Genomic DNA, 21332 nt, shown 5'->3' with positions numbered 1-21332 from the left:
TATTGAAAATATGAAATGTAGTTATGTAGTTATTATTTTTTTTTTAGGGGTTAGAGTTATTTATTTTGGAATCTGAAATAAAATTAAAAAAAAAACATACATGAATTTTGTGGACCACCACCCCTAGATACTACCTGTAAATTGCAAAAGACACATAGGCACCTATACATATTATACCGCCAAGTGCCTATGGGAATTGAATTGCTATAAAGTGTGTAATGTGTGTGTATAATATAGAGATCTATAATCCTCCACCGCCTCCGTCCCCCGCCGCTGATGTTGTTTGACTGCCACGTCAGTGTGTTGTGACCCTCAGACGCAGCTGCCGATGATCACCACTGTTGCTCGCCCCTACATCATGATGTTGTTTGCGATGACGACGGCGATGATGATGTATTTATGTCGTCCTAATTTTGTCCTGCAGTCGCTGTCTCCTCCCGACTGTCACGGCCTCCCGCGGCGGCTGATGTACTCCTCTCCGCCGCCGCGATGGCCGCCCGACCCTTGGCACGGTACACGAGCATGCCCGGGATCAGCACCCGGTCGACGAACCACCGACGAGGCGTCACAGCGCTGGCCAACCGCGCGCACCACACCTATAAAGTATAATATGTAACAAATGTCGTCACACTTTATAGAGCTATTGTAGGTATTAAAATGCCGAAAGTGTTCTGTCAAATATTTCCCACCTTAAATTACGCGAAGGGGTGTTTAACGAAACGTAATACCCAACAATTAAACAATAGGCGTTACGATTCAAGTATTGTAAAAAAAAACTGCCTACTAATTGATTTATTATAATTTATTATTAGTAAATAACGAACGTCGTAATCGAAATAATTATAAATGTATAATATATTACATAGTCATCGTTAAAACGGTAGATTAATTTAAAACACATAAATCAATCGATGTTTATCTATAATCGTTACAAGCGATAATAATATAAAATTGACTTTAGTATAGGTAATTAAATATTCGATGTAGCGTTAAATTCGATAATTTAATACCAATAGGCAATAATATTATAATGGTTATGTCTTGTGTGATTGAGTCAAAAATCATAAAAACGTAAAAATCTACAGACATCAATAATATATTATAATACATAAATAACTGTATAGAAATGGGCAATAACGTAAAAATTACGTTAAATTGAAGAAGAATTAATATTGTATTTGTTGCTATAAATGGAAAAATAACTATATTATTAGGTAGTTAGTTATGGTAATATTATTAATTCAGAAGCAATGATTAATACTTACGAACTACAACTATATTAATAATATATAGCTCTTATAATTTAGCATCGAGTATACAACTTAAAGTGAGAAAATAATAATAGTATACGACTACAGGAAAAAATTTCAAAATTCTTCAACATCATTAGGTATTGCAGGTTACTCTAATTATTATGATTGGGTACACAACAAATTAAAGTAGTAGGAGTAGGTCCGTTAAAATTTCATAAATTGTATGTTTAGATTGACCGAGATCTCTGAGAAGGAAATTACGGGCTATAAGTTTATCTGACAGCTGGATAAGTGGTCAACCGGTGCGATCACTCATTTTTTTTGTCTGCTGCATTGAACACACATTAAAGACAATATGGTTAATGTCTATAATTATTCAATAACCATAAATATTTCTAAATTCACAAGATGAACAAACAGAAAAACATTATAGATATAAATATTAATAATTAATATGTTACTAATATTATACACGACTTTTTTTAAAAACATATAGTTATATTATAATATTTAATAAAAAAATTTAAAATGTATTATTTATTTGTGATATAATATTTTATTATCTACTACTTGTGCTAAATGGTATATTGTAACTACTTTACAAACATTTTTAAAACGGCCATTAGACTAATGAGGATTGATAAACGATAATATTACGATATAATTAACGAGGTATTAAATATTTTGCTTAATAAATGTACATCAGTGTTATCTGGCATTGCTATATAATATGTATAGCCGTTTAGATACACAAATATTCAAACAGTAATTAGGGCGTTTCCAAATTTTCCGAACACTTTGTATATTATTTATATATTTTAAAAGTGAGTATAGCATAAACCGAATTACTAACACAATTTTAACTATTTATTTAGGCTATATTATGTGTTACGAATAGCTGCATTTATTCCTATATATTTCAGGTTTTTCTATACATTGGTATATAGATGGTATAGTACCAAAGTGGTTAATTCCATATTTATAAATATTTGTCACAATTGTTAACAAAGACATTTGTAAACGAATATATAACCTTTTGCAAAATAAATGTAATCGTATAAATTATTTTAAAATAAAATTGCTAAAACAATGTTCCAAGTATAAAATGCATTAACAAATAAGCAATAATAAATATTAATACCAGCCAATGATTTCAACGGCCGAGACGTATTTCTAATAATAATAAAAATAATAGTGAAAATATTGCTAGGGTCTAAAGTTTTTTAAAAAATCCATTAAAACCATGCCTCTGGCCATACACTTAAGTACGAAAATACTATAGGTCCTAGGTATAACTATACTAAATATTGAATACAATAATTATGGTATTATATAGGTAGAGATGTTCTGCTGCAGCCAAACTGCTAGCATTTTTTTCCTAAACTATTATTACTGCCAGCTACTAATTACTAAACTGATGGACGACGGCATTATGTACTGCAGCCTACTATAGATACTACCAGTCACTTGACTTCAACATTTTGGCTCAGGAGTGAAATATTCAGAGGACCGCCTGAAAGCTCGTGACCGAACATATCGTATATCGTTGAGTGAACATTTTTCCATTAGACTTAATCGCACCAGCACAATTATTATAGTTTTTTTTTAATGGTTCAAACAATTCAGGGCGTTGCTCTCGTTTTTGGCCAAACGCAAACGATTTACAATAAAACAAAATGTGTAACGGAAACGGTGTAGGCCGTTGAAAAAACTAACATACTATCGACAATCGAAATTCTAAACCGGGTATAGGTGATCCGTCCCCCACATTGTCACTCCACAGCTATATTATACTTAGTTACCACCAGCCGCGTAATATTCCGGGGGAGGGGGGGGGGGGAGTGCAGAGTGTGGTGCATTATTCGTACCTATTTTTTTCTTTTTGAAACCGCTTTCTCCGGCCTGTCAAAAATAAAACGAAATCGCCGATATTATAATATTTTTTATTATTATCTGATATTGGGTTAATATCTTGGATTGAAAATGTATGTTGTTTACTTTTTAATTATGTACACTTTTGCACACAAAGAACAAATAATATTGAAAATATAATTTTGATATGTCATTGTAGTTTGGGTAAATCACAATTCACAACCACGAGACGACATGGATAAGTCGGTAAATCGTGTTAATATAACAACAATTTATAATTTCCTATCAAAATATCAAAAAGAAAGTCTAAATGTGACACTCCTAGTTATTTATATTTTAAATCCTATCTACTAAATTAAACTAATTATAAAGGTGCTATAAGTAGTAAGTAGTATAAGACTAATATGAGTATAAAGCAGGGCTTGCATTTTAAAAAAATTTCGCTTTATGTTGTTTACATTTAAAACGTTATCCAACGTTTATAGTTATTTAAAATCTATTAAATTTAAAAATAATAACTAATGCGGGCAGGTAATAGCCCGGATACGGAATTTAATAAAATCAATTCTTAGATTGTTTGCATGAAATAAATATTTCTACGAAACTAATAGACCTTTTAAGTAAATGGATTTTAAATTATTTCGTTTGCGTTTTTTTCGTTCAATGATATTCTATAAATTACGTTTTGCGTTATGTTTTGTTTAATGATTTATAATATATTTTGTTAATCGTTATGTTTTGTTTTGCGGATTTTAATAATTTTTGATTATCGTTTTCCGTTATAATTATGTTTACAAATTTCAATCGTATTTTTGTCAAATTTAACGTTTGCAAGCCCTGGTATAAAGGTATACTGCCACTGGTAATAAAGGTATACTGCTAAAACCTTAAACAATATATTATTATAGGCCTACAGGTGACGGTTTAGAAATGGCCTGTAAACATTTTAACAACTAAAAATCTGAGACTTTGTGCCTTTTTACTACATCGATTGTTATAATAAGCATAGGTACGTACCATTAAAGTGTGAGGCCAGTATCCAGTGTAGCTGGCGGGCTCCGAATCCGGACCACGGGCGTATAATCGGCCTCCTTGCCTCAACGCGGACCTAACCCAAAGGCGAGCAGACGGCACCAGCCATCGCTGGACGCGGTCCTCCACTCGCTTCCTCCTGGAAGCCCACCAGCACCCGTCGCCGTAGTTGTCATCGTCGTCATACTCTTCGTCCTCGTCCTCGGAACCGGGTACCACACGGACGTCCGGATTGGCAGATCGCAACATGGCCGTGGCCACGTACGCAGGTCGGGCGCACTGTACACGGACGCCGTGACCATCGTTTCCGTTTTCACGTCCTCTGGTCAAGTACGCACACTCGGCGTCCAGGTCGGAAGACAGCTTCTCCAGGAATTTCTAAGCATATTATTATGGGTTTATACGTCGTGTGTGTTACTGTCAATGTCGGACAGATCTCGCTAAAACTGCTGATAGTATTATTATTATTGGTATGTCGATGGTCCTACAGAGGTGTAGATTAGGGTACTTATATTATATATTTTATTTTGGAGTGCTAGACTGGTAAGTAAAATAAGATATTATAATAATATTTAAACAAGACGTGCTGTTATTATCGATAGCATGTCATTTTATTTCGCTTATACCTATACCTAGATTATAATATAACCGTTCTTGGGTGGACAAATTATTATGGGTTCCTCAATAAAATATAATAATATGATAATATTATGCATTCAATAATGAGAATTTTAATAACTCTCTGAGATGCTGTGGGATATTATAAACTATAAATGTTAAAATGTATGTAGTAAAACAAAATGGCTTTAGTATTTTATATACCTATTATTTTTAACGGTGGCTTTGACTGCGTGGCCGTGGAAACGGAGCAAAAGGGGGGCATGGCTAAATCCACAATCATACAAAATTATTTATTTTATAAAATCTTTTTGGACTAGGTAGTTATAGTGCAGTTATTTAAAAACAATTATTCATCGGACAACATTTCATCAGTGTAGGGACCAGTTTGGTTTTAAAAACGTCATATTATTCAGTGACTAAATTAATTTTCATCCTTCTAATGAGTTAAAAGTGTTTCTGTAGTGCGCCTGACAGTCATACAGACATCATACTGTTATATACCTTTGTGGCGGCATACAAGGCCATCAGTGGCACGGCCGGCGGCATGGACGCGGAGGCACTACCCACGTTGATCACGAGGCCCCGTCCGCGGGCCAACATGCCGGGCAGCACAAGGCGGCACGCGTGCACCGCCCCTGCCACGTTACACCGGACGGCGACGTCTGCGTTGCTGCAATAGTCTGCAGTGAACTGCACAGGCCCATCGCCGTCACCGGCTCCAGCATTACCGTCAGCTTTCATACCGGCAAAGAACTCGGGATGTGGATAACACGCGCCTGCGCAGTTCACAAGCACGCCCACGCCTCCGTCCGTCTGTAACCGGCCCTCGATCACGGTCCTCAGCCGCCGATACCACAGGGGGCAATTACGACGGGCTGGCTGCTGTCCTTTGCTGTCGCAGAAACATCTGTCACCCACGTCGTCATCCTGGCCACCATACCGCTGTTCTGGCCGGTCGCCGTAGCCGCCATCTTCCAGCTCTCCCACGTCGACGACCGTCCCGTTTCTCGCCACTGGATCTTCCGAAAAGTCCGCCACTACCGTCATCACCCGCCGCCGACCGGCTGATTCTTTCCCTGCGCGCGCGCGCGTCAACCAATTTATTATTATATTAGAGAGGATCGAAACCAGTTTTTATTTTTTATTACACCGTAACCGCAACCGAAACCAAAAGCTTTAAAACCGTTCACAAAACTTTAACTGAATTAGAAAACCAATTAAAACTAATAACTGTCTATAAACTATTTATAATATTTTTAATTCTAGTAAAAATACATATTTTCATACAAAGAGAACATAATGTTTAAATAATATATATCAATAACAATCCCAATGATATTACGAAATATTTTATAAGCTAAAACGAAAATATTTCAAAACCCGATCTTAAAAGCCAAACCGATACCAGGAAATTTAAAACCGCTTTCTTATATAACTGAAACTGAAACTGTTAAAATTTCAAACGGTTTCGATCCCTGGAGACTGGAACTATTAAGTATTTGCATATTCATACTGAGTATTTTAAGTAAAATTGATTTCATAGACAAAATTATAATTTGCATTTTGATGTTTATTTGAAAGGTCAAGGTTTATATTTTGTTATTAGATTATATAATTTGCATACCTCTTTTATACAATCTTAATATATAATAAATTAATATTTCCTTTTATATTATTTCCTCTGTACTAAAAAGACGAGAATTAATATGACAAACAACAATTAATTTGAAATTATCACGGACAAATGATGATCGAAAATAATACTTCTTTATTAAGGAAAAATATTTATTTGTTTTATTTATATTGTTCCGTGTTCGCCACACTGTATTGTGCATATCTATGCAACTATGCTATTAATTATTGCAATTTTCAACCAAAGAAAATAAATGATTATGAAGCTAATGTCATAGTTTATGATGAACGTTTCGTTGGATCTGCAGGTTTACTTGTCATGTTATAAATATTTATTACCTAATTATTATTTGTAATATTTTAGTGGGCATTTTTAAATTCTGATTATCATGAACTTAGTCGTCCAGCAAAGCACAACCACTGACCTATGACATGGATTTTCCTAGCTCAGGTCACCTGAATAAAAAACAATTGCTAACGGAATCTTTTATAATGGTACACTAAAAAAATCCTATAATGGTATGCGATGTAGGCTGCTAATGAAACAAAGTTTGTGATAATTTAAATTGGTCGGAAAAGTATGAACTGTGTCCCCAAACATGAGTGAAATTACCAGGATGAGAAAAAATGTATTTTTGCTATACATTTTTAAGTTTAGATTTTATAGAGTCAGTGACAGTCACACACCAATAAAGTTTTTAAATTTTAAAAATACTTCTAATTTAAGAATTGCATTGCTTACATTGGGAAAATGGCAGTTGGAACTTCAAAATATAGATAATATCCAATGTCTGATTTTTTTATGTGACCTATTTATATATATTTTTTAATATTTAAAAAATCATAATATACCTAATATTATCGAATATGATGATTATAATATAATAATCATAATTTCATAACATGGAGGTACACATCAAGAAAGGGCTAAAAACAGAAATTGGAACATATACTTAACGTGGCAAATTGTATTAATTAATATACCTAATACATTAATACCTACTGATATGAAATTCAGTAAGATTTCGATTCCTAATTGATGAAAAATCATTAAAACTTTTGAAAAAAATCACACGATTTCAACAACAATTTATTACAGATTATTCTATATAATTTTAATCAAGCGTGAATTTTAATTGAATTTGGTGGTCGTAGGTAGTATATAGGTTAGGTTATGTATTTAATACCATTATGGTTAGACAAGTAAGTTAAATCTTTCAGCAAACACATAATATTATTGGAACTGAAAATTTTTTTTATCAAACACTGGTAATCTATGTTTACTTGAATTTATTTTCTAAAAATATATAAAACAATAAAATATAGGTTTTTACGAAACCATACGAAAACGTGAAATTTGAGCCTTTTTCATATTGCATTTAAAGATTAGATACGAATGCGAATATTGAGAGTAAGTAGCGACTCTTTAGACTGAAATATGTGGAATTTCCTTACAACTATGTATAATATAAACACTATTGGTAGGTAATATAATTAAAACCTTAAAATAATACAGAACATACCTAGTTAGAGAAAAATATGTTTGAATTTTAAATATTTATTGACTAATTATAGTTTTAAGTTAATCTTATATATTATATTCTGCATACATTTGGTATTTAAATACATTTTGCATGTGTTCGAACGACTGAAACACTTGTTATTTTATTTGTACAACATTTTACATTAAATAATAAACATCACACAATGTATAAATTTAGTTTAACTTTCCTAGTTTTGTCTTTTGTCTTTACAAATATTTATCTCGTCAACGTTTTAATTTTAGAGTTTTGACTTTCTCTTTTGAGTTTTACAGAAAGACAAATATTGGTTTTGCTATGGGGTGGGTTTTATTTTTCGAGTTATTTTCGGTTAAGGCATTCTTAGAGCGGCAAAAGAGCTCAAAAGGATTCTTGCAGCAACATTCATGATTGATCACATCAAAGAACTAGTTTTTAGAATTCCCGTGATATTTTTAGTAAAAATGTACTCTATGTAAAGAGCAAAGAGTTTTCACATTTCCACAAATCGTCTGTATCATATGTTTTAGTGTATACATTAATACATTATATAATATGTTTATGTTCATTACTTCTGTTATATTAAAGCATAGTCAATCTATCTAAAATAATTAAAGTTATCGTTTGACAAAATATTATTATGCTTATAAATAAATACTGTAAATATATCTCTAGCGAATAATAATAACAGTATTTTCTTAACGGTTCTTAACGGTTTAACGTTAATTTTTATAGGAAGACTCATTTTATAGTAATTTTGTTTTTTAACTGTGGGTTAACCATTTATTACCTAAAGAAATCGTGTATGGGACACCCATTGATATCGCTCTTAATGGGTTGTATTTTTTCGGAAGTTTTGTATAAGGCCCGAAAAAACATTTAGCACATGGGCCAAATTCGATTTGGGGGGGAGGGGGGGCTGGTGGTCTGACTAGTCTGGAGCACTTAGAAAACGATCAAATATGTATCCATTTTATTTATTTTTAACGAAAACTGCACTAAGTTTTTAATACTAACATATAACATATCATTATTAGCATCTAAATTAATGTTTTATAAGAAAGTTATAAAAATATTTTTGATGCCTAATCAAGTAACGATTGTCAATTTCCTTTACAGAATATAATTGTATTTTAAGTCAAATGAAGGTTTATGTTATTCAAAGTATTTAAAAAGTTTGACTACGACTTTTCAATTGGAGTGAATATGACGAATTTTTTCATAATATTATTTTTAACTCTTACAGAGTCACATAATACATTTTACTTAATATACAAAACACAAATACATACTCATAAAATAGCTTTATATGTACAAAATCATTGATTGAAAATACTAGTAATAGTATAGTGATATCAGTATTTATATTTATATAGTATCAATGATAAAATATTATAAATATTAAGTGAAATCCCGAAAATATTACGTAATTTAAACAGAATGATGGGAAAACTATTTGAATATGATTTTTCGGGATCTTAAGTTATTAAATTGTTTTTAAATATTTCGATGAAACATATTTTTAATGAATTATTAAATAGTTGCAACGAAACTTTGTAGTTTTATTATTATTATTTTTATTTTTTAGAACCAGTTAGAACATTAAAAGACACACAAGTAACATTGTTTAAAAAAAAACCCCATATTGAGGTGTTCACTTTTAATAGAATCTAATATCGACCGCAATGGTTAAAAACTTTTTTAAACAGTTTAATATATTCACATTTTGAATTCACAGAATATTCCGTTTATATTTTTAAAAATATATAAAAATATACAAATGAACAATAAACTAAAAATATCCTCGCTAACATTTACTATGAATAAATTATCAATATTATTTTGGGAGAAAAAACGTCGTATGTATACAAGTATACAACTCTACGAAGCCATCGTACAGTAAAGTTGCATGATTTTGAATAAATTTAAAGTATGCTACAAAACTAAAAATAGTATTGAAATGATAATAGATGCCTTTAATGTATAAAAACTTATTCTTTATTGTTAGATTTTCGTTTTCAATAAATATTTATACTTTTGTTAAAATTGCTCACCCATGTTATGCGGAGACCTTATACAATCATTCGATCAACAGTCCAACGAACATGTATAATGTGTATATACCGGCTTGTGTTATTAAAAAACCTTCGTCCTTTTTTCTACCCTAACGAATATAGCGTGTAGGTATTTGAGATAAAAATTGCTTATTGATGAATTAAATGAGAAAAACCTATTGTCAATAATGCTGCACGTTGGCCATTTTATTCAAATTTTAAAACAAAATATTGATATATGTATCATATTACCTCGTAAATATTTTAAATATTTTATTCATTTTTCTTATCTAGGTGTTGATTTACCTAATATTGCATTAAATTAATATTGTACAACTTACAACTTACTTAACTCGATACGGCTTATGCAGGTACTAGATTCTATCATTAACATTTAATGAAGTTAATGAAGTTATTGAAGTTTTTTTTACAATTATATAGATTCGTATATACAATTCGTACCTATAGATATTTCGTAAGAATAGAATATGATATATACATTTATTGAGTTTGAATATGATTTTAAGCTTTAACTTAAGACCCACAGTGACAGAAATTTCATTCTTGGATCTTGCAGTTTAAAGTGACGTGTCATCAGTTGCAATAGAGACCGGGCCGTTAATATTAATAAAAAAATTAAAAGCATTTTTGAAAATTTGCCAAAAATAAAATACTGATTTACAAGTTCCAAAGTTAAATTAACTATTATTTTCAATTGTGAAATTGCATATCTAAAAATATCGTTAAATTTGGTTGAAAGATTGTTTACTGTTGGTAATAACTAGGTACGATAAATTTGTGTAAGTATTTGATATTTGGCAAAACGCATACAACCGGCAAAAATATCTCGTATAGCCGTATAGGTACTTGTTTGTTATTACCAACTATTATTGGTAGCCATTAATGTTATAATATTAGCTTTGATTTTATAATTATTACTATTATTATTATTATTACACTGTATAAGTCTTAAGTGGCTTGTTTTTGGCTCTGTATATAGATGCGCTTGGAAAATATACCGAGTTTAGCAAACAAAGGAGTAAACGATGATCGAATGATTTTGGTACTAGGCCGGTTTTTCCCATCTTATTTATATTACTACAATAATAATAGATGGATAAGTGAAGACTAATGGACAGCCTTTTAGAAAAATGAGTCAAGAAGTGAATATAATGATACATCCCGCGGTGGCGTTTCGCGTGACCTGAAATTCGTCGTTCGTAATGTTCGTATAGTATACTAAAATATAAATCAAGTGGAAACGCGAGAAAAAGACAAACAAGCCGTTCTTCAGGACAACAACTGTGGTAATAATAATAGTAATGATAATAATAATAATAATAATAACTATCGCCCGCAAGCTTATATAATATTATTATTCTCCACACTCACTTATCAGCTCGGCAACAGTTCGCAGCTTGTCCGGGTTTCGGCCAACCAGCAGAACGTCCATCCCATGGTCGATGGCCAACTGCTCGCATGGCATACAAAATAACAACAATAAAAATATAAAATAAACCATATTATAGTCTGCGTTTAAATAGTATTAATATTTACTAATCTAGGCTTAGGAATATAAAACTCTAAAAAATATACCAGTATGCAGATATGCACAAAAAAATCCTATCATTAAATAAAAATGAGGTAATGAGTTAATTAACTATTATAAAGATTGGCGATGAGGAGCGAAAAGATCAATTATTTTCATACGATATTGGTACATAAAATATATAAGAACATTTTTATAAAATTGTTGTTTTTTTTTCGAAGTAGTTTTAAAAAATACAAATGTAGGTTAATCAACAGTCAAACAAACAAAAATCTTAAAATATAGAAAATACAATTATGTTTTTAAATTTCTTACACACTTTATCTCAAATCTTAATTTTATTTGACCTTGCTATTAGATTCTGAGCGGAGCGAAAAAATATAATGTATTTACAATGATGTGTGTTTTTTTCCGTCTGTCCTCAACATTTGGGGTACTAAAGCTCCAATTTTCGAGATCAAATTTTGATAGAAAAGTGAATCTAGTTGGTACTTTTGAGGGGTCAAATTTTTAGACTTGTCCGCCATTTTATTATTTAACTATATTAAAATAAAACATTCAAATGTTATAGATTATACAACAATATACGTACGTGTGCTAGGCTTTTATGAAATCATCGTGTACGTGAGTGACGATAGCTGATGTCCCGACACCGAAGGAAACGAACGACAAAATTAATAATTAAAGATGATTTTTAAATTATTATTACTGTCAACGTATTTGTAATGTTTGGTCACACACACTCATGCACGACGAAATCGCGTGACACTGACTTAGATTTAACGCACACAATATAATTAACATAGATATTATTTTACACGCACCATTACCATCACCGTAAATTCACGTAAATTATATTTAAATAGTATGCATTGCAATTTACAACTGCAGTGGCGTGTTAACAGAATGGTGTCAGCTGCCGATCTAACAGATTTGCTGTTCCCCGTGAAGAGGTATAGATCTCAACAAATTTAAAACAGAAATTTTATTTTTTGCATTCTAAACATATATTTTTTTGTGTAAATTAATATTACTGTAATGTATATAGTAAAAATAACATTTTTTTGTGCTGATATTTTCTTAAAAGTGAAAATGAAGAAATAAGTGCTTTAGATGTGTGAATATAATATAAATTACAGATCTGTCACAGATCTAAAAAAGAACATTTGAGGAAAAAAGACACAAATTCATTGGAAATTCTAAATGGAATAACAATATTTATAAATATCAAATATATAATCAAAAGAAAACCAAAAATGAGAAGAATATATTATTATAAAGGAAGTGCGGGATTAAAATAAATCGGAGCTTTATAAGAAGAGCGGTCAGAGATTAATATCATAAAAACGTCTGTAGAGAGGATAAAAAATTAATAGGATATTTGATATAAGAAATAATTATCAATTATTATTGACAAATATTTTAACCGAAGAAAACCCAAGAGGAGAATGGTTTATTGAGTAAGTGCTAAAATATGACGATAAATCAAGGATTTATAGGAAGAGTAATCAAAGATCAATAATAAAATTATTGTGGAGTGAATAAATAAATAAAACATTCAATAAATTTCAGAATTATAAATTTTACAATTAAAACAGAAGGAAATCTAAAGACGAGAAGAGTACATATGTAGAGAAAGTTATAAATGAAAATAAATAAGCACTTTATGGGAAGAGCGGGCAGAGGATCAATATAAAACTATTTGGAAAGAGAAGAAATAAATTAATAGGACAAATTTTGATATAATAAATAATATTTTTTTTTTACTGAGGATAAATAAGCACTTTATAGGATGAGTGGACAGAGATCATAATATATAAATATATATATATCATTTTGCGAAGAGAAGAAATGAATTAATAATAGGTGGTGTTAGAAATAATAATTTTATTAGTGACTATTATCATCGAAAAAAATCCATAGAGGAGAAGAGTATAAAGAGAATGTGCTAAATTAAGATAAATAAGTGCTGAAAAAATTTCTTAAAAGAGAAAGTAACAAATAAAAACTGTGCTAACAGAAGAAAAAAAGTGCTTTCAGTAGGATGAGCTAAAATCTATATAGGACATTTGATTAAGAAATAATTATATTATAATAGATAACAAGGTGTGACTTTTGTCTAGGCAGTAGGTAGTAGGTACTAAAATTGACGGGGATCCAGGGAAGACAAGAGTACGTAGTATACATACAACAAATCGTTTTTAAGACAAGAAAAAGTTCTCAAAGAAAAAATTAGCTACAATAATTGAAAGGAATGAAAAAAGTTGAGATTTATAAACCGATTTAAGGATTGAAAATACAAAAACAAGCAGCCCAAATTAAATGTTTATAAATAAGAGGGTAATTATTATGTGCAAGAGATGAAACGAAATTTAGATTATTTATCTTTGACATTTTTTTTTTTTGTTTCTTTAATATTATAAAATATGAAATATAACATCAAGCACTTGCTGAATGAACACGCCACTACAATAATGCACACATAATACGTGTGTCATGTCGTAGTTATACGACATGACATACTTCTTTTTGAGTTAATAACTACTGTAACTACTGTAACTAAACTATTGAAAATGTCTTTTTCGCGAGATTGTGACGCGTTGGTTAGTCTACGAGCGAGTTACGCGCCGAAGCCATCGCCACATCATCGAGTACGCTGCCGACCTGTTCGGCGTTGCTGCTGTTGCTGATGCTGTTTCTACTGTCACTCACCTGACGCGCGTACTCCTTGCCGATGCCGTCAGTGGCGCCAGTCACCACTGAAATTATATAAATTAATTTAATTATATCGTATTCATAGGTGGCGGGCTTAGGTGGGGCACTAAGGATAGTAAGAAAAAAAACAAATAAATATAGGATATAACAATACATTGAGCTGGATGTAAAAGAAAATTGTTGCCAGTTTGTATTTGGCGGCCGTCGACAGAGTAGAGTTGAATACAAATTAATAATATTTTACTTTTGTTGAAACCTACCAATAGGTACATTCGTTATTAAATTGTTTTGTCATTTACCAATACATTGAATATATACGAAATAGTTTCAGTGGTTAACGTAGAATATCAATGCTCACTAACGAAAACAAATTGCTAAATGTTTTCAATAATATACCGAAGGTATTTTAAACAAACTTGCAGACACAGATGTAGGAAACTATGTAAAACTTAGGTTGTAATAAATAATAAATAATAATTTCTATAAAATATTTGTTTATTTATTTTATAATAATTTATAAATATTTATCATTTTATGAGTTCAAAAATGAATAGTTTAAGTCTAGGTTTGAGTTAAGCCCCACTTCCCATTGTTCATCTTAATTAATGACACAAATGGTGTTTGAGTTTGTGGGGACTGAAACTCAAGTCCATACCGAACTCTTCAAAAATGTTCAAATGTTTTTTTTTGGGGGGGAGGGGCTAAATAGTGGTTAGGGGGCTAAATCCCCCGATATTTGCGACTACGATCTACTCTCACAAAATAGCTGGGACTCGCGCACCAGTCATCGTCTTATGCGTTTTTTTGACTGCAAATACATCCGCGTGTAATACATACCCATATAATATTTTGTATATATCATATAAATAGTAAGTACCTTGTACGTACAAAGTTATTTTGAAAACGCAATTCAAAAAATGTATTTAATGCAATAAATACGAAAAAATAGAAAATCAAATTTTATTAGAAAATAACCAAAAAATAAAGAAGAGTTAATTATTTTATTTTAACGACTACGCCAATATTTAAAGCAATGACAGTTTTTTAATCTTATCAAAATTAAAAAGGTGGATAAGTGGATGTCGCTCTGCTGTATAGTAGGTTACAAGTGGGTCACTGTAATAGATGGTGTTAAATTTGAATTCAATGATATAATATCATTGTATAAGAAAAACGATTCTGAGCGAAAACGGTCAGTCAGCCTATGATATTACCAAGTATATTTGATGATATTATTGTGAATAAAGTAATTTATATATAACCTATTTACGTGGAGCCTTGTTTTAAATTGTCAAACCTTAGCCATAAAAGTTAAACATTTTATACATTTTTAACTACAAAATAATTAATAAATTATAAATTTGATAAATGTTGTCAAAATTTGAACTTTAAATGCTTATAAAAGAAAATTGTGCGTATGTATGTCTAATATTTTTCAACTGCTATTAGAACGATATATCAGGAGCCTTATATTAAATTTTCACGCTTTTTTATCCAACAAATAAAATTTTATTGACATTTATAGAAAAAAAAACTAAAAAAATTTAAAACTGACAATGTCCGTAAACAGCTCAAAAAGAGGCAAAATATTTTCAAAATTGTATAGTGTATAGAAAATTAAAATATAAACATTCAGTGAAATTTTCAAGTATCTACAGTCATTCGTTTTTTAATTACAATAAAATAAGAAAATCGTGACATGAGAAATCGAGTGAATATCAAATGTTGTAAAAATATAAATTTCAGACGCTCATAAAAATTTAATTTAAGTTGCTTGTAGACATTTTTGTTTTGATAAAGGTAGACAAACTTATGAGTAATCTTATATTACATTTTCAAATCTTAGATTTAAAAAGAAAAATTTTTATGAATTCTCAACTCAAAATAATTTGCTAATTTTCGTGATTTTTCCGTATTTTGTCAAAATTTGAACTTTAAATGCTTATAAATAAAAACTGTGACAAAGGATTTTTAATTTTTTTCATCTGCCTTTGAAACAATAACCTAGGAGCCTTTTTTTGTATATGTACCTATATATATATATTATATTATATTGTGTGCTTCGCGTATACACGACTATAGTAAAATATCATATAAGGCATCATGACATATTTCCGGACACGGAGCTGAGGAATTTTAGTATTTTGTGTTTTCGTAACTGAACATAATATTGTATTGTAAGCAGTACGAATATACCGTAAGTAACCTATATAGTAATATAATATAATAGATACCTGACCGGAATGTACCTATATACATACCTAATGTAATGTACATCAAGACGGATCCGAATTTCAACATATTTCATTGAGTATGTAACCCCAGCATGTACTTACGCAATATTATACATACTATTATGATAATATAATAATATTATACACTTGACTTGATGACGGTTAATGCTATTAATGCCAATACAATTTTATAATGGACCAATCGTGGGCCACTAAATCGTGTTTAAGGGACCATTAGCTCATTACTGATTAGTAATAGTGATAGTTCATGCAACTCGGCATTAGTGATTTTACGTGTCATCATCATACATTACCGTACACATGTCGTGTACGACTGTATATACTTTTACATAATTGATTGTTATCAAACAATTCTATCGTATTGGCTGAAGCTCACTGGTCGATTTGCCATAAACTTCTCGAGTATTATAGTTCCGTGTTAATTATTTCAATACATTATAATATAATAATATATAATCCAGGGCTTGAAACCGTTATTAATTTAATCAAAACTTTTTTGAATACCGGTTACCGGTTTTATACCGGTCCTGTTATTAGCGGTAACCAATTACCGGTACTAGATTCAAAATTACAGGTTACCGTTAACAGTTAAGTGATAACCGCTTCCAAAAAATGTCGGTTACCGGTAACCAATTGAATACCGGTTTTCTAAAAAATAATTGTACTACACCTTTGTACCCGTATACTTAATACAATATTCGTGTTGTTATAGGAACCAAGCTATTTTTAGATTTCCCAGTACAATATACGATGAGGGAGACCGGGACTATCGCTTATCGAGTACCGTCATTACTCATTACCAACTATCGATATTTTATGTTATAGGTAGGTAGGAAATAGAAATGTAGAATACCAATTATTTGAAATTATTATTACAAGAATTGAGACTAGGGAAAAACACGAAGATATAATAGTATGATTTAAGAATAGTCTTAAGAAGTTATTATTTATTATACCATTAGTAGCTACGAAAGTGTAATCATTTATGTAGCTAAAATAAATTAAACATAACATAGTTCATACGCAACGGTAGTCAATATTTATAAATACCGGTAATCGGTTCTTAACCGGTTAAAATATATTACGTTATTATAACGTTTTATGTTAGCTGAAAAATTGTCACGGTAACCGGTAACCGATAACCGGGAGTACAAATAGGTTTATTTTAACTGTAACCGATTATAGGTTCCCCAAAATTTCGGGAAATTACCGGTTTTTACAGAAAACCGGTTTCAAGCCCTGAATTATAATCCCATATTACACTATCTAAAAATAATAAGGTATTTGGTAAGCTTTAGATGTTGGTACAATGGTACCTATTTTTTAATATTGGGCATTGGCTACTAATTACTATGAATCTATACTAAATTCTCATATTTTGATATTTTGTTATACTGGCTTGTATGCATTTACTTTGAATACAACCGTGGTTATGAAATCTTAATATAATCAATCGTAACTACCTATATTATGTACTGCGGTAGGTAACTAACAGACGTATGGACACCACAGGAATATAATAGGTGTTCAAACTTAAGTTTGGAAACATAAAATTAGCCATTTTTACATATTGTATTGTACTAACATCGCAAATACATATAATTTATAAAATTAAGATTCATCCTGTTAAAAATTGGTAAGTTACTCGATATTTCTTGAAAGACTATCGCCAAAATTGAAATCCGCCTAAACGGAGAGCCGCGCTACGAACGTTTGAACTACTGCACGGTCATTAAATAATATTATTTCGTATTTATTTATCGTTTTTTTTTAATTGCAAAGTCACCCCGCCTCACCACTTTCATCTTGAACAGAGTATAACATTGCCATTAATCGTTTGTAATCGCCTATCGCTTAATTGGTTATCAATAACTTATCATAATTAATTTTCACTTCGATATTTTATATTTTTTATTTTTATTTACAGTAGACCTTTATTCAGGCTTATCTGCGTAATATATACATTATATATTGTGTACTATATAAAGATAAACTTTTGATGGTCGAGATTACGTCATTTTGTTCGTTAAATAAAAAATTATCAAATTATAATTAATTTTAAAGCACGAGCAATATTATTATTTAAAAAATCCACGACTCCAATATTGTTATCACAACCATTCGATGTACCTATATAATATTGTGATCATTGATAGTAATACCTATACAATGCTGCGCAATCGGCTTTCCTTGCGATAACCACTTATTCGTTAGGCACGTTGGTGGGGATTTTTCCATAAAATTAATCCACCGTGAACCAGCTGAATAATATCGATGAAACGAAATTCGTACCGATTACGCAAGTGAATATGATGAATATTATTTTTTTATGGCGTGCAAGCTGACTATATTCTTTTTAAATGTTTAGGTCTTTACTTATGTTTCATTGGGCATCGGCCTGTACAGTATAGTAAGAAATAAATAAATCAACGGTGGGAATATTACTTAAAATTGTAACAACAAAATTTATTGTTATTATCGAATGTGTGAAAATCGACCGCAACAATAATATTATTGTAATTATTATGATTAATGCGTTTAAAATAATTGTACGCAGACGAATTGCGCACTGAATTATATATTATAATAAACACCTGCCTTAAAGGCGGCTGATGTTTGCACCGATGAAATTCTACCGAATCCACAGGTTCGGCGATGTACCCGATCACCGGTTATCGCGGTTCGTGAAAATCTGTTGTTACGTAGTTTTGGCACGTATATACACATGCAATATATTATTATTTCTTACGCGTTAAAATCAATAGCAAATATAATTTGTGCCACCCACATCGTGCAAACATCCTAAATAAATAACAAATATACAACCTTTGTGGTCTTGAGTTCCGTAAATTAAACCAAACAAAATAAATAAATATTATATAAATATTTAAAAAAAAAAAATTAAAAATTTGGTGCGTTTGAAAGTTAAGCGAATTTCGAGATGTATAAATGTTGGTTGTACTGAGATAACATTTTTGGAAGACGCCGTCGAATCTGGGGAGGGGGCGAAATGATTAATTTGGGGAAATACATATAAGAAATCTTAAACTAAAGGTCAAGTCATGATGAAAGTGGTTATGACGGTAATAACAATAACAACATCGCATTTACTCACCAGCCCATTGGCCTGTCGACCGGTAATCGAATTCGTCGGTACTACAGTGGTCATCGAACAGACTCTTCTTGGCCACGTACTGCTGGTAGGCCGCGTACACCAGTGCCGAGGCGGCCACCGCGCACACAGTGGATGCCGCAAATGCGCTGAGAACGAATTGCGGCCATCCCTCGGTGTTCCCCACGTAAATAGAGCTAATCAGAATCCAGGCAACGGCGCCGACCAGACAGGCAACGCCCGTGGTTGCCGCGCTCGCCTGCTTGGGCTGTATCCGCGAAGCCATGGCTAAATTTTAGCAGTTGTTGTAGGTACACACGCGGCGAATATAACGTAAAATATAAATACGCGGCGGCAAATGACGACCGGTTGCGGGCGCTCGTCCGGTTCGCAATGACGCGTTACGGCGATTAAAACGATCGATCGATCGGTTGCTCGCGTCGCTGTATATTGTGGCCGTCGATCACGGCGCTTAAACGTGCGGCGATGCAAATAATAAGTACAATGTCATTAGGTACAATGTTTTATATGACCGCGGCCGTATAAAAAACGTGATTTACGGTCGGCGATTACAACGGAAAAACGATCGCGTGCACAATATTGTTTTTAATGGCATTTACATGCGGTTCACATATCATTATTATTATTATTATTATTATTACGATGAAGACCGTCGGTTGTCACGCATGACATCGAATCGATTATCACCAATGATCGTCAAACGTTATTATATCACAAAATCGGACGACGGTGGTTGGCAAATGTTACGAAAACAACCCTGCAAGGTCGTCGTCGGCTGGCTGCCCGACTAACGATACCACCTGTTGAACCGTCTGTACATAGGTTATGGGACCGGTGAAACGACGGCAACCCAATTGGCGCGTTTCACCGGTTGTGTGATGGGAGTCGGGGGTTTGGGGGAGGGTTGTGTGGAAGTGTGAGGGATGATGAGTGAGAAACGTAACATTTTTCTTTTAAATATTTTTTTTATTTTCGATCCATGACGTTATCAATGCGACGATATCTATTATTTATTATGATTATAAGTAGTATTAATAACATGATCATAGGTATCTTATATATAGTTTATAATATATTATAATGTTATTATATTACTGTCGTTTGTAATGGAGTAACGACCGGTTTCAGTAGAAGTCGAGGCTTTGGGGGAGGGTTGTGTGGAAGTGTGAGGGAGGATGAGGGAGAAACGTAATATTTTTCTTTTAAATATTTTTTTTATTTTCGATCCATGACGTTATCAATGCGACGATATCTATTATTTATTATGATTATAAGTAGTATTAATAACATGATTATAGGTATCTTATATATAGTTTATAATATATTATAATGTTATTATATTACTGTCGTTTGTAATGGAGTAACGACCGGTTTCAGTAGAAGTCGAGGCTTTGGGGGAGGGTTGTGTGGAAGTGTGAGGGAGGATGAGGGAGAAACGTAATATTTTTCTTTTAAATATTTTTTTTATTTTCGATCCATGACGTTATCAATGCGACGATATCTATTATTTATTATGATTATAAGTAGTATTAATAACATGATTATAGGTATCTTATATATAGTTTATAATATATTATAATGTTATTATATTACTGTCGTTTGTAATAGAGTAACGACCGGTTTCAGTAGAACCACCCGTTGGCGCTCGAGCAGTAGGTTCCGTCTCAGAGTACCAAGAGTCTTCTTGGATAACGCA

At 31.7% G+C, this 21332-nt stretch overlaps 2 protein-coding genes across 2 annotated transcripts; both read right to left on the bottom strand.

The window, feature by feature from the left end:
- Positions 1–29: 29 nt before the first annotated feature.
- Positions 30–13771, bottom strand: LOC132933754 (uncharacterized). Its single transcript, XM_061000033.1, has 5 exons — positions 12126–13771; positions 11377–11455; positions 5280–5854; positions 4143–4535; positions 30–596 (listed from the first exon to the last, which is right to left on the bottom strand). Exons 2-5 carry the CDS (start codon positions 11435–11437, stop codon positions 408–410), a joined length of 1218 nt encoding a protein of 405 aa, XP_060856016.1. The 5' UTR covers positions 11438–11455; positions 12126–13771; the 3' UTR covers positions 30–407.
- A 148-nt stretch (positions 13772–13919) lies between these two features.
- On the bottom strand, positions 13920–20066 carry LOC132933755 (uncharacterized). Its single transcript, XM_061000035.1, has 2 exons — positions 19619–20066; positions 13920–14292 (listed from the first exon to the last, which is right to left on the bottom strand). Exons 1-2 carry the CDS (start codon positions 19899–19901, stop codon positions 14138–14140), a joined length of 438 nt encoding a protein of 145 aa, XP_060856018.1. The 5' UTR covers positions 19902–20066; the 3' UTR covers positions 13920–14137.
- Positions 20067–21332: the final 1266 nt, after the last annotated feature.

This window comes from Metopolophium dirhodum, chromosome 1 (genome assembly GCF_019925205.1).
Source record: "Metopolophium dirhodum isolate CAU chromosome 1, ASM1992520v1, whole genome shotgun sequence".
NCBI classification, from domain to species: Eukaryota; Metazoa; Arthropoda; class Insecta; order Hemiptera; family Aphididae; genus Metopolophium; species Metopolophium dirhodum.
This window is presented reverse-complemented; position numbering and strand designations above follow the sequence as displayed.

Coding starts and splice junctions, on each gene's coding strand:
- LOC132933755 (XM_061000035.1), bottom strand. CDS start 19,901: ATGGCTTCGCGGATACAGCCCAAGCAGGCGAGCGCGGCAACCACGGGC. Junction 14,293..19,618: donor GTCGACAGGCCAATGGGCTG/GTGAGTAAATGC, acceptor ATATAATTTCAG/TGGTGACTGGCGCCACTGAC.
- LOC132933754 (XM_061000033.1), bottom strand. CDS start 11,437: ATGGACGTTCTGCTGGTTGGCCGAAACCCGGACAAGCTGCGAACTGTT. Junction 4,536..5,279: donor CCTTGTATGCCGCCACAAAG/GTATATAACAGT, acceptor TAATATGCTTAG/AAATTCCTGGAGAAGCTGTC. Junction 597..4,142: donor ACTGGCCTCACACTTTAATG/GTACGTACCTAT, acceptor TATACTTTATAG/GTGTGGTGCGCGCGGTTGGC.